Raw genomic sequence first — 12,806 nt, 5'->3', positions numbered from 1 at the left:
AAAAGGAATTTGTCAAGAGAAAAGGTAGTTTTCAACTGTTATCATCTTCGCGTGTGATGTTTCTGTATCCTGAAGTCTTGCAATGGCCGTTGCAGAGGTGGAAATTGTAGCCATTTGCACGGGAGAATATTGCGGCATGCGTTATTATTGAATAGGCGAATCAGACATTGCAAATCGTAATCTTTCTCGCCGCGCACTGCTCGCTTGGATAAGGTTCGCGAGGGAATGTGACTTAAGAAATTGCATCAAGTGTAAGTTGATGGTGCAAGAATTATTTGGGAGGCGCGAAATTCTTGTTAGGGAGATTGTTACTTTGTCCAAAAGCGACCTGTTGGCTTAACGGAGGAGAAATTTAAGGAATTTTGTCATTGTTTGTGGGAGAATCTGGTTTGAAGTCTTTTTTGTTTTGTGTAGGGTTGGACCTAGGTTGAAATGACTTCCAGATTCCCTTAGTTAATCGTTTTACAGATAAGTTATTATTATTATTATTATTATTATTATTATTATTATTATTATTATTATTATTATTTCAGTAGATGAAACCTATTCACATGGAACAAGCCCACCAAAGGGGCCATTGACTTGAAACTCAGACATCCAAAGAATATTGGTTTCAACCTCCCACAGCATCAACAGACCCCACACTGCAGCAGTGACTGATCATGATACAGAGCCAGTGATTTTCCATCGTCCTGGGGGAGACACGAACCTCCCACGACATCTGAGTGGCATTCTGGGTCAGTAACCACTATGCCAGCGGACCAGCTGGGATATTTTCTGAGCTGCAACCTCTCTCATTTATTTTACTGTGTTCATATTCTCTTTATTCCAACTTTTTTAAACGATTGTTTCCCATTGCAATGAGGTTTTCCTCCTGTTGCCTTTCAGTAAATTTCCCTTTCAGTGCTGAATGACCTCATAGGTCCCAGTGCTTGGCCTTTGGTCCAAATTCTACATTCTGTTCCATTGTTGAGGTTAGATTAGATCCTTCTATGTACTCATTTCTAATCCTACCATCCTCCCTCGTTACACCAGATATCCATTAAAATTACATATATTTATTTATATATATATGTATGTATGTTTATATAATAGATATATATGTGTGTATATGTATATATATATATATATATATATATATATATATATATATATATATATATATATATATATATATAAAGCATAATAATAACTAAAGTAGAAAAAAGCGTTCGTGAATCATTACACACAACCATAAGGCAAAAAAAAAAAATAAATAAATAAAAAACGCTCTTGAAACCTTACTCGCTGCCACTGAGTAGTATCTCTACGAACCTTGAATATGATGTGGACGATACGGAAAGAAAGGTAAGACACTTGCAGTCACTTCACTCTGGAACGACAGAACCCAACCGAGAAGAGGTGGGTTTATTGCCACAGGGCAGAAAGTAAAAGTTACAAGCGCCAGATGGCCCACTCATTCCGAGCGTCCAGTGTTCTTCTTGATTTAAAGGTTACTGACATGACAAGTGGATTCTACACGAAGGCATTGGATTATGCACAATGATTGTCATTGTACGTGAAGACGAGGAAGTTTGACAGAGCATTGATTGAAGCCTTTCGACGAAAGAAGTTATTATTATTATTATTATTATTTATTATTATTATTATTATTATTATTATTATAATACACACACACACACACACACTTTCAAGTGTAACAAAACTGAAAAGGATAAATGTTTACTTACAAATGAGCCACAGAGTAATCGCGCGGGTAATCCTCCTCTCTGGATTTCTTGTAGAAAAATCCATGGCGTTCGACCCCCTTGTAAATCTCGTCAGGATTCTGATCTTCTAAGTTCCTTCCCAAGGATTGACGAAAAGTCCTATTTTTCAGATTTAGAATCTTAGGCACGGATTCTTTAGTGATAATCTTGCCAATGTTTTTCACTAATCACCAGTGACTGTTGTCACAATAGATAAGCAGTCTGGTGACTGTTAACACAATAGATAAGCAGTCTGGTGACTGTTAGCACAGTAGATAAGCTGTCTGGTGACTGTTAACACAGTAGATAATCAAAAGATAAGCAGTCTGGTGACTGTTAACACAATAGATAAGCAGTCTGGTGACTTGTCACATTAGATAAGCAGTCTGGTGACTGTTAACACAATAGATAAGCAGTCTGGTGACTGCTAACACAATAGATAAGCAGTGTGGTGACTTTACACAATAGATAAGCAGTGTGGTGACTGTTAACACAATAGATAAGCAGTCAGGTCACTGTTAACACAATAGATAAGAGCCTGGTGACTCTCAACACAATAGATAAGCAGTCTGGTGACTGTTAACACAATAAATAAACAGTCCGTTTAGCGTTTGAAACAGAACGTAATGTGATGATTGTGGCATATTTTCAGCCTCACAGTTCGCGAAGTGCAGAATTTCTTCAAAGCATAAATGTTTAACGTACGATCTTAACAGTTATTTCTCTTATTTATACAATATCATATGTACTTGTACTTTCCACTTTTACTTAATTCAGCAGCGTGATTCGTTTTTACACTTTTTCATTCATTTGTTCGGAATTGATTTTCATTTTCTACTTGAATTCCATATTAAACTATGATTATCAGTCTGTTTGGTATATATATTTCAACTTTCTGTATCTCCTTCATGCTTTGAAGTAGCATTTGTTTTTCATTCACGTGAAGTTAATCTTATTTTATAGCACTGAAACTGTTGCCAATTCTGTAATGTCACTATATGTTGATTGACCAAGTGTCGATTGTTCTTGTATGGAATCACCAACAAGATTTGATAAAACTCCTTTTCTGTTTTGAATCACAAAAATAATTCTTTTCTTTGTTGAGTCACCAAAAAAAAATAAAAATGAAAATTCTTTTCTGTCTTGAATCACAAAATAATAAGAATTCCTTTCTGTGTTGTCACAGAAGAATAAAAATGAACATTCTTTTCAGGGTGGAATCACAGCAAAAAGTGAAAATTCTTTTCTCTGTTGAATCACAGAAAAATAAAATTCTTTTCTGTGTAGATCACAAAATAAATAAAAATTACACTTCACGAATCACTCAGGGACAGCAAAGTTGAAGCCAAGGCGACTCTTCTATGTTGTCCATATTGAGGAAATCTTCACAATCACTGGTACAAGGTGATGCTTCTGTGTTGTCCATACATGAGGAAATTTCACAATAACTGAGATATACAGTGATCCATTCACTGTGTTGCAGGGCTGACATAAAGAATACGATAATGACACTGCATTTGTTTGATGGCGACGTTGCATTCCTCCTTTCTCTCTCTCTCTCTCCCTCTCTCTCTTTCTCTCCAGATCTCTGCGCTATCTTGGTGTCATTTTCTGTGAAAGGAAAGAACAGCTGGTCTTAGAGAAAGCAGTGGAAATTTTTTCTGGAAAAAATGCAATGATACTTCATAGTATATTAGGTTTAGTACAGATGTCCAGAATAAGACTTTGTCCCTGGATATAACAATATTATTATTATTATTATTATTATTATTCGGAAGATGAACCTTAATCATACGGAACAAGCCCACCAAAGGGGCCACTGACTTGAAATTCAAAATTCTAAAGAATGTTATGGTGTTCATTCGAAAGAAGTGACTGAAGGTATTATTATTATTATTATTATTATTATTATTATTATTATTATTATTATTATTATTATTATTATTATTATTATTATTATACAGAAGATGAACCCTATTCATATGGAACGCACCACAGGGCCACTAACTTGAAATTCAACCTTCCAAAGAATATTATGGTGTTCATTAGAAAGAAGTAAGAGGAGGTAAAAGAAAAAAGAGAAAGAAGAGATCAGGTATAGAAAAGAAAGAATAAATTAATTAATAAGTTAAAAAACAGAAAAAGCCAAGATGTACCACAGAGGTAGATGGAAGCCGCTCATCCAAACGGGACTCAGCTGAGAAGAAGAAGAAGAATGGTTGATGATGTTATTATATAAGAGGGACAGTCTTGTGTATTCAGCCTGAGGCCTTCAACATGTTTTGCAGCACCTTCAGTCTTCTGGTCTTCAGTCTTCTGGTCCTAGTTACCGCGGAATCGAAAGTGAACGTTCATTTGCTTTTAAATTATGCAGAGCTTGCGCGTCCGCCCGCGCGCGCGCGCACACGCGGACGCGCTACGTGTTTCCTTTCATCTTAATTAACGTTTTTTGCGTTTCATCCTCCCTGAAGGAACATCTGTGGCGAATTTTAAAAGGAAAAATCCAGTCTTTTTCATTTTATGGTGACATTCTTGACTGTGATTTCTCCGTAAGGGAATAGTGCCGTCAGTGCACCTCATGCGATGCACTGTAAGCATTATTTTAGGTTCTTTGCAGCTTTCCTTCTGCCCGTATTTGTAACCCCTTTCATTCCTTTTACTGTACCTGAGTTCATATTCTCTTTCTTCCATCTTACTGTCCTCAACCCTCTCCTAACAATTGATTCATAGTGCAACTGCAAAGAGGTTTTTCCTCCTGTTACACCTTTCAAACCTTTCTGTTCTTAATATCCCTAGGTTTTCCTCCTGTTACACCTTTCAAACCTTTCTATTCTCAGTTTCCAGAGGTTTTCCCCCTGTTTTACACCTTTCAAGCTGTTCTGTTATCATTTTCCAGAGGTTTTCCTCCTATTACACCTTTCAAACCTTTCTGTTCTAATTTCCAGAGGTTTTCCTCCTGTTACACCTTTCAGACCTTTCTATTCTCAATTTCAAGAGGTTTTCCTCCAGGTACACCTTTCAAACCTTTCTTTTCTAAGTTTCTTTAGGTTTTCCTCCTGTTACACCTTTCAAACCACCTTTACTCTCAATCTCCCTTTCAGCGCTGACTGACCTCATCACCATAGGTCCCAGCGCTTGGCCCTTGGCCTGAATTCCATGTTCTTTTCGGCTGTGATGTATAAAGGTAGATTTCGTAACAGCTATAGTCAAAATACTCAGAGGACCGTTTCTTGCGTCGACGGTGTTTCATCAAATCCTCATTTTCCGCCGGTGGTGGAGGAGGAGGAAGAAAGGGAAATTCCTAAGCAACGGGAAGAAAGTGAAACCGTACAGTCATGGCGGAAGTACCGTAGACGTGTGTGTGTGTGTATGCAATTGCACGGGGATTAGCTTGAAGTTCGTGGCGCTGTTTTCCAGTCCAGAGATTCTCAGACTCTTCAGGAGTTCTGGTCTGTGATCAGCCACCAACAATCAGGCAGGTGTTGGGTGGGGGCTTATTGGAGCGATATCCGAAAGTTGTGTTTTTGTTGTGTTCCTGTATTCGTCCTTTTTGCATTCTCTCTCTCTCTCTCTCTCTCTCTCTCTCTCTCTCTCTCTCTCTCTCTCTCTCTCTCTCTCTCTCTCTCTCCATGGTAGTCCTCAGCTCGAGTTTATAGGAAACTTAGTTATTAACCTTGTCAGATAAACTTTTCAGTCGTGATTTTGTTCCAATGAAAATGCAAGATTGACATGAATTATAATAAACTGACAAAGTCTCTCTCTCTCTCTCTCTCTCTCTCTCTCTCTCTCTCTCTCTCTCTCTCTCTCTCTCTCTCTCTCTGATTAGTCATTCTGATAAGCAGGCACTCTCTCCCTCATACTATGGTTGCATTCATTCTAGCAAGCTGACAAAGTCTCTCTCTCTCTCTCTCTCTCTCTCTCTCTCTCTCTCTCTCTCTCTCTCTCTCTCTCTCTCACCTTCTTCCATCACCTCACTCATGCCTGTGTGAAAGACACTCATTCCCATATTGGACACAAAAGATAGTCTTTTCCTACCCTTATTGCGTGTTGAATGGGGGAAAAGATGTTGCCGAGAAACCGCTAATTATTTACATGCGTTCACTTCTATTCCCCCTTCTTTTTCTTTCTTCTTCTTCTTCTTCTTCTTCTTCTTCTTCTTCTTCTTCTTCTTCTTCTTGTTAACCTACTCTCGGGGAATGTATGGGCAGATGAGGAAACACCAGGTAACCGATGATGGTCAAGATTTAGATTGCCGTTGTCTTTCGTAATGTGTGAAATATGTTTATGTTCAAAATACTGTGTGTGTGTATGTATGTATGTATATATATATATATATATATATATATATATATATATATATATATATATATATATATATATATATATATATATATATATATATGTATGTATATAATTTTCTTTCTTATTTTAATTGTTAACTAGACAAAGCAGAACTTCAAAATCCACCCAACAGAGGCTAATCATTTCAGGTAACATGTAACAAACCATTTTGAAATATTACCCTCCATTCTAAACTATCCTGTTCAATTATTCTTTTTATTCATTATTCATTTTTCATCCCTTAATAAAATTGTAGATAATCTGTCCGGGCTATCACTTCCATACATCTATTTTGGGTTACGTTCTAGCTGTTGACCTGATAGAACGTTATACATAGATCCTTCGTCTGTGAGCTTACAGTAGCTATAACAATATTCACTCCGGAAGTCAAGAATTTTCAAATTGCAGCGAATGATCTAGATTTGCAACAAGCGGAAAGTTTGCATTTTTTGGGGGGTGGAGGGGGAGAGGGGGCGTCAAATTGCAGCGTTTGCACCCCTCCATTTTAATGTTGAATAACGCTTTCACTTGGTTCCTGTTACGTAATTTTTTTTTTTTTGATCACGTGATTCGGAGAAGCCATTTTGAAAAAAATAGTTTTTTTATATTTTTTTTTCAGTAGCGCGTGAATTAGAGCACCCATTATAAAATAAGTTTTTAGTTTTCTGTAAAGGAAAACTATTGTGCCGGCTTTGTCTGTCCGTCCGCACTTTTTTTCTGTCCGAACTTTTTCTGTCCGCCCTCAGATCTTATAAACTACTGAGGCTAGAGGGTTTGATCACCCACCCTCCAGTCATCAAACATACTAAATTGCAGCCCTGTAGACTCAGTAGTTTTTATTTTATTTAAGGTTAAAGTTAGCCATGATCGTGCTTCTGGCAACGATAAAGGATAGGCCACCAGCTGGCCGTGGTTAAAATTTCATGGGCCGCGGCTCATACAGCATTATACCGAGACCACCGGAAGATAGATCTATTTTCGGTGGCCTGGATTATGCGCTATACAGAAAACTCTATTGCGCCGAAGAAACTTCGGCGCATTTTTACTGGTGTTAGTAGTACATGATTCTGAGAACCAATTATAAAAAGCAGTTTTTTATGTAGTACATGATTCTGAGAATCAATTATAAAAATCATTTTTTTCTTTATTTTTTATAAAAACAGCCGTGAAAAACAATGTTTCTCGAGTCTTGTAAGATTGGTATCATAAAAAGGTCTCAAGAATTGAGTTTTAAATTTTTTCTACTAGATTTTTATATATATATATATATATATATATATATATATATATATATATATATATATATATATATATATATATAAATTATAATCAAAATTACTTTCACTCCTTGTTCCTATCTTGAAGATTGTGAGCTTCGAGGAATCCCCTCATCACGACTATATCTCAAGTAGATGATCTGAACAAGAACGCTACCACCGTTATACGGTATATATATGGCTGTCGTAAAAAAAAAAAGGTTACGCTCCGTGTGACGTCATGGACGTAACGAGCAGCAGCGGTTACGTAACATTTGTACAGTAGCAGTTCCTTAAACCTGTGACTCAACGCGAGAAAGGTTGTGTGTTTCAGAAACACTGCTGTATAATGATATATTTCTTTTGGGGTTTGATGGTTCTGGATATACGTTGCCCAGTTTGATTGCCTGTGATGTGTTTGTGTGCGCGTATGTATGTATGTACATAAATACATACATACATACATACATACATACATACATACATACATACATACATATACTAAGAAATCACAACAGTAAGCTCGTGATTTTTTTTATGATCTGAAGCCACTGGGAAAGTTCAAATTGAAACGGCAGAATACTAATTACTTTCGTGTATTTTGACACATCGTCGGGGTACAAAGGTTGATCTGAAGACGTGTTAAAATACACCAAAGTACTTGGCACTCTGCCGTTTCAATTTGAACTTTCCCAGTGACTTCAGCTCATATATATATACATAAATACACAAGAGCTTCATTATCACAAACTGGACGAACGTGAAGTTAAAACTTCTTCATTAAGTGTAAATATGTAGTCGGCTTCTTTTTCTTCCACCACGGCCTTGTCCGAGCGCTGACGCCAGGTGGTAGATGACTTGTCATTCTGAACACTTTCTCTGGGCGTTATTTTGTTTTTATTTTTATAATTTTGGGGGGAGCGTTTGGGGTGGGGGTTGGGTTAAGGAAAAAAATACCCTTTTTGAGGTCGAGGCTAAAGAATCATAATAGTTTCTGAAGTGTCTTTTGTCTTTGTATTTTGTGAAAGGTACCATTTCAAGTCCACTTTTGTCATTTATTTTCAAGATTGGGTTCCCAGACGTGACTTTGAAATATAATTTTTTAGCATTTGCAGCCTTCTGGCGGGTTGGGGGGTGTACTGCCGTCAGTGCACCAAATGCGGTGCACTGTAGACATTACTTTCTGAGGCCCCTACCTGCTACATCCCCTTTCCATTCCTTTTACTGTACCTCCTTTCATATTCTCTTTCTTCCATCCACCTTCCCCTAACAGTTGATTCTGTGCAACTGAGAGGTTCTCCTCCTGTTACACCTTACTCTCAGTTGTCCTTTCAGCGCTGAATGACCTTAAAAGTCCCAGCGCATGGCCTTTGTCCTAAATTCTGTATTCTGTTCATATACTGACGATGTGGTTTGGCCTAGATAGCTAGGTAAGCTGAAAGCATTTAGGCTGACGATGCTGAAGTATTTTGCTACCTGTGGTTAAGGATTCGTCTTCCAAAGTATGATTGTTTATGTAGGTCTGTGTCATTGAATCTCTCTCTCTCTCTCTCTCTCTCTCTCTCTCTCTCTCTCTCTCTCTCTCTCTCTCTCTCTCTCTCTGGCATGAGTTCTTATTGATGTAACTTATTGATCTGAACAATGGACATTTCTTCTTATAATTCCTTATTGCCTTTTCCAACTAAGCCTAGGTGGTACCTAGCGAGAAACTCCAGTTCTACATTAGAACTTAAATCTCTCTCTCTCTCTCTCTCTCTCTCTCTCTCTCTCTCTCTCTCTCTCTCTCTCTCTCTCTCTCTCACCCAAGATAATGTTTTGATTTTCCATGTGTTGGATAATTTATTTATTTAAAATTAGTCTTCATTTGGGACTTACATCTCTAATTCCATAAACTTAAAATCTTATTATTATTATTATTATTATTATTATTATTATTATTAAAATTATTGTTAGTTTCTTATTATTATTATTGTACAGCCGTTACAAGGGACATTGACCTTGAAATTCAATAAACTTCCAAAGAATATCGGTGTTCATTAGAAAGAAGCCAGAAGGTGAAACTTTAAAAACAGAAAGGAATTCAGTTATAGAAAAACAGATAAATTAACAAATTGATAAACAAGTAAATAAAAATGTAAATTATTAAAATACAGAGGGCTGCAATTTGATATGTTTGATGATTAAGGTATTTCGACATTACCAATTTGCTTCTTCAGAATGTTTTTAATAATAATAACGTATTTTTGGAAGATTGGATTTAAGTCAGTCGTCCCTATGGTGGGCTTGTTTCATATGAATAGGATTCATCTTCTGAATAATAATAATAATAATAATAATAGTTTCAACAACAACAACAATAGATAATTGGGTGGAATATGATTAGCGGTTCGATTTATGTTGTGTCCACGGCCACATTTCTTCATCTAATTAAAAAACAACTGTGATCTTGGGTAATATAATTGGCTCCCTAACGATGAGGCTTTTGTTCTTGGCCGCTCAGTATCTGAATGACAGTTGCCGATATTACACGGTCACTGAACATCTGGGTGTGGTTTGGGGTGTGATTTAAGTGAAGGATTTATCTCTCTCTCTCTCTCTCTCTCTCTCTCTCTCTCTCTCTCTCTCTCTCTCTCTCTCTCTCTCTCTCTCTCTCTCTCTCTCTCTCTCAGCCAAGAGATAGACCGTGTTCATTCCAAAGAAGTAGCAGAAGGTATTACCATAATTAATACTATTTTCATTTATTATTATTATTATTATTATTATTATTATTATTATTATTATTATTATTATTATTATTATTCATAAGATGAAGAACCCTATTCATGTGAAACAAGCCCACCAAATGGGCCATTGACTTGAAATTCAAGCTTCCAAAGAATATTATGGTGTCCATTTGAAAAAAAGTTACAGAAGGTAATAATAAATGCAGAAAGAAAAACAGTTGTTAGAATAAAAGATAAATCAACAAATTAATAAAACTAATAGATAAAAAGTGTAAATAAATGATTAAAATACAAGGGTAGTCAATCATCCCTAAGACTTGCGTGTTAAGATAATGTAGTGTATTTTGTCAGTGGTTCATAATTATGATAGATGAAATATATATATATATATATATATATATATATATATATATATATATATATATATATATATATATATATATATATCCTCTCAGTCACTAAATCGACGTGACAAATGTACCGCATGTTAAATCTCGTGGCCCCGCCATTGGGGTAACCGTCAAATGGCCGCGTGCACCCTAAACTGATGAACATTCTTACTTAATGGTACACGCAACACTAATTTAAGGGTTTGCATATGTGTTTTGCGGACATCATTTTCTCGTTCCGTTAATTGAATTGATGGATGCCGGGACGCTTAGATCTTTATCTTTGGATGTCTGGATGCTTAGGTCTTTATCTTTGGATGTCTGGATGCTTAGATCTTTATCTTTGGATTTCTGGATGCTTAGGTCTTTATCTTTGGATGTGGGGATGCTTTGATCTTTATCTTTGCAGCATCAGGGAGTATTTTTATTAGTATGTGTTTCTTCCTTGGAAAATAGATATGTTTGCTTTGACAAGGTTTGGATAAGTTCTTACTGTCGTCTTGAGATTTCGTATATTTTTGACAAGACTGGATAATTTATTTTTATTATTATTATTATTATTATTATTATTATTATTATTATTATTATTAATTGACTTGCCCATAATATTCTTTAGAAGCTTCAGAATTTCAAGCCATTGGCTCCTTTGGTGGGTTTGTACCATATGAATAGGGTTCATCTTCTGAATAATTCTTTGGAAGCTCGAATTTCAAGTCAATGGCCCCTTTGGTGAGTTTATACCATATGAATAAGGTTCATCTGTATTTTCTTGTTAAAACTTTCTTGTCTGTACGTTTTTTCCACTTGTTACCCGTTATGAAATTTACACTAAAACCACAACTATAGTTGATTGTGATCCAACACCTATTTAATATGTTTGGTTGGCTAACCAACTCACACGGAGTGATCATTACAGGTCCCCAACCGGAGAAGCCCAGGTGCTGTCGAATACATTTTTGTATCGTAATACCTGTGTTTTGTAATCATTTGGTACCTTTTTGTTTTGTCGGATGTCTGTGACCTGTAATTTTGTCACTCCGGAAATGGTGATTTGAAGCTGATTCCTCTAGATTATTTTCACCTCTAAATAGTGGATGATAATTTCCTCCCATACTTCTTTTTGTATTTCACTTTACCTTCTGTTACTGCTTTCTGATGAACACCTTAATATTCTTTGGAAGCTTGAATTTCAAGTCAGTGACCCCCTTTTGTGGGCTTGTTCTATATGAATAGGGTTCATCTTCTGAATAATAATAATAATAATATCCTTCTTTGGAAGCTCGAATTTCAAGTCACTGGCCCCTTTGGTGGGCTTGTTCCATATGAATAGGTTTCATCTTCTTCTTCTTCTTAATAATAATAATAATAATAATAATAATAATAATAATAATAATAATACAGTTACTTCTTTCTAATGAACACCATTTTCTTTGGAAGTTTGAATTTCGAGTCAGTGGCCCCTTTGGTGGGCTTGTTCCTTATGAATATGGTTCATCTTCTGAATAATAATAATAATAATAATACAGTTACATCTTTCTAATGAACACCATACTATTCTTTGGAAGCTCTAATTCCAAGTCAATGGCCCCTGTGGTTGGGTTGTTCTATATGAATAGGTTTCATCTTCTGAATAATAATATAATAATAATAATAAAATAATAATAATGATAATATTCGTTAATGCATGCATCTGATCGCGTGTTGGTCTTGCAATGTTTGTCACCAACTTCACCGTAGAACGTGATTCGTGTTTTGTGGTGAAGGGAGGTTGAATACTACCCATCAGTGGGGTAGGGAGGGCCCAGGTGGGGCCAAGACATTTTTTGGGGTGGCCCAAGAAAATTACACAAAACTAGTTTACCAATTCTGTAATTAGTAAAATATACTATTCTCAAATGTATATATCCATATGAATGAAGGAAAATAACAGTATTAGTGATTAGTAAACCTGTATTTGAAATTATAGAGCTCAGTTTGCAATTAATTTTAACTCTTACAATATGCAAATGTATCAAATGTATAAAAAACTGTAAGGGTTAAATTTTAGCTACGAAGGGAGTTTCAACCTATGGGGGCGGTCCCCCCCTGGCATCCCCATAGGGACGCCACTGCTATCCATGTTCAACTGAAGAATTGCACAGTAATTCACTTTCTAATTGCACATTAGAACGCACTCGTTGCCTTTCTTTTCCAAACAGTAATTGGATTTCGTGATTATTCATTGCTTTGTTGGTTTTCTATGGTGCGGTAAACTTTATGTTAAGTTTTATGTAACACTTGTTGACTGTGTAGATATGTGTTAGTTCCTGCCATGAATTGTAAGTAGGACCAGACCTTTTAGGAAGATGT

At 36.2% G+C, this 12,806-nt stretch overlaps 2 protein-coding genes across 2 annotated transcripts in view; one reads left to right on the top strand and one right to left on the bottom strand.

Moving 5' to 3' along the window:
- Window positions 1-5,754, bottom strand: part of LOC136856537 (mucin-2-like) — a 33,759-nt gene extending 28,005 nt beyond the window's left edge. Inside the window, exon 1 of the mRNA XM_067134379.1 lies at window positions 5,706-5,754. Coding sequence (XP_066990480.1) covers window positions 5,706-5,754 — 49 coding nt within the window. The remainder of the gene's footprint in view (window positions 1-5,705) is intronic.
- The window catches only part of LOC136856578 (RING finger protein 17-like), a 122,303-nt gene that overhangs the window by 54,498 nt on the left and 54,999 nt on the right, over window positions 1-12,806 (top strand). The window lies entirely within an intron of this gene.

The sequence above is a fragment of the Macrobrachium rosenbergii genome, chromosome 36, assembly GCF_040412425.1.
Source record: "Macrobrachium rosenbergii isolate ZJJX-2024 chromosome 36, ASM4041242v1, whole genome shotgun sequence".
Taxonomy (NCBI): Eukaryota; Metazoa; Arthropoda; class Malacostraca; order Decapoda; family Palaemonidae; genus Macrobrachium; species Macrobrachium rosenbergii.
The sequence above is the reverse complement of the archived record's forward strand: the minus strand, read 5'-3'. Positions and strand labels throughout refer to the sequence as shown.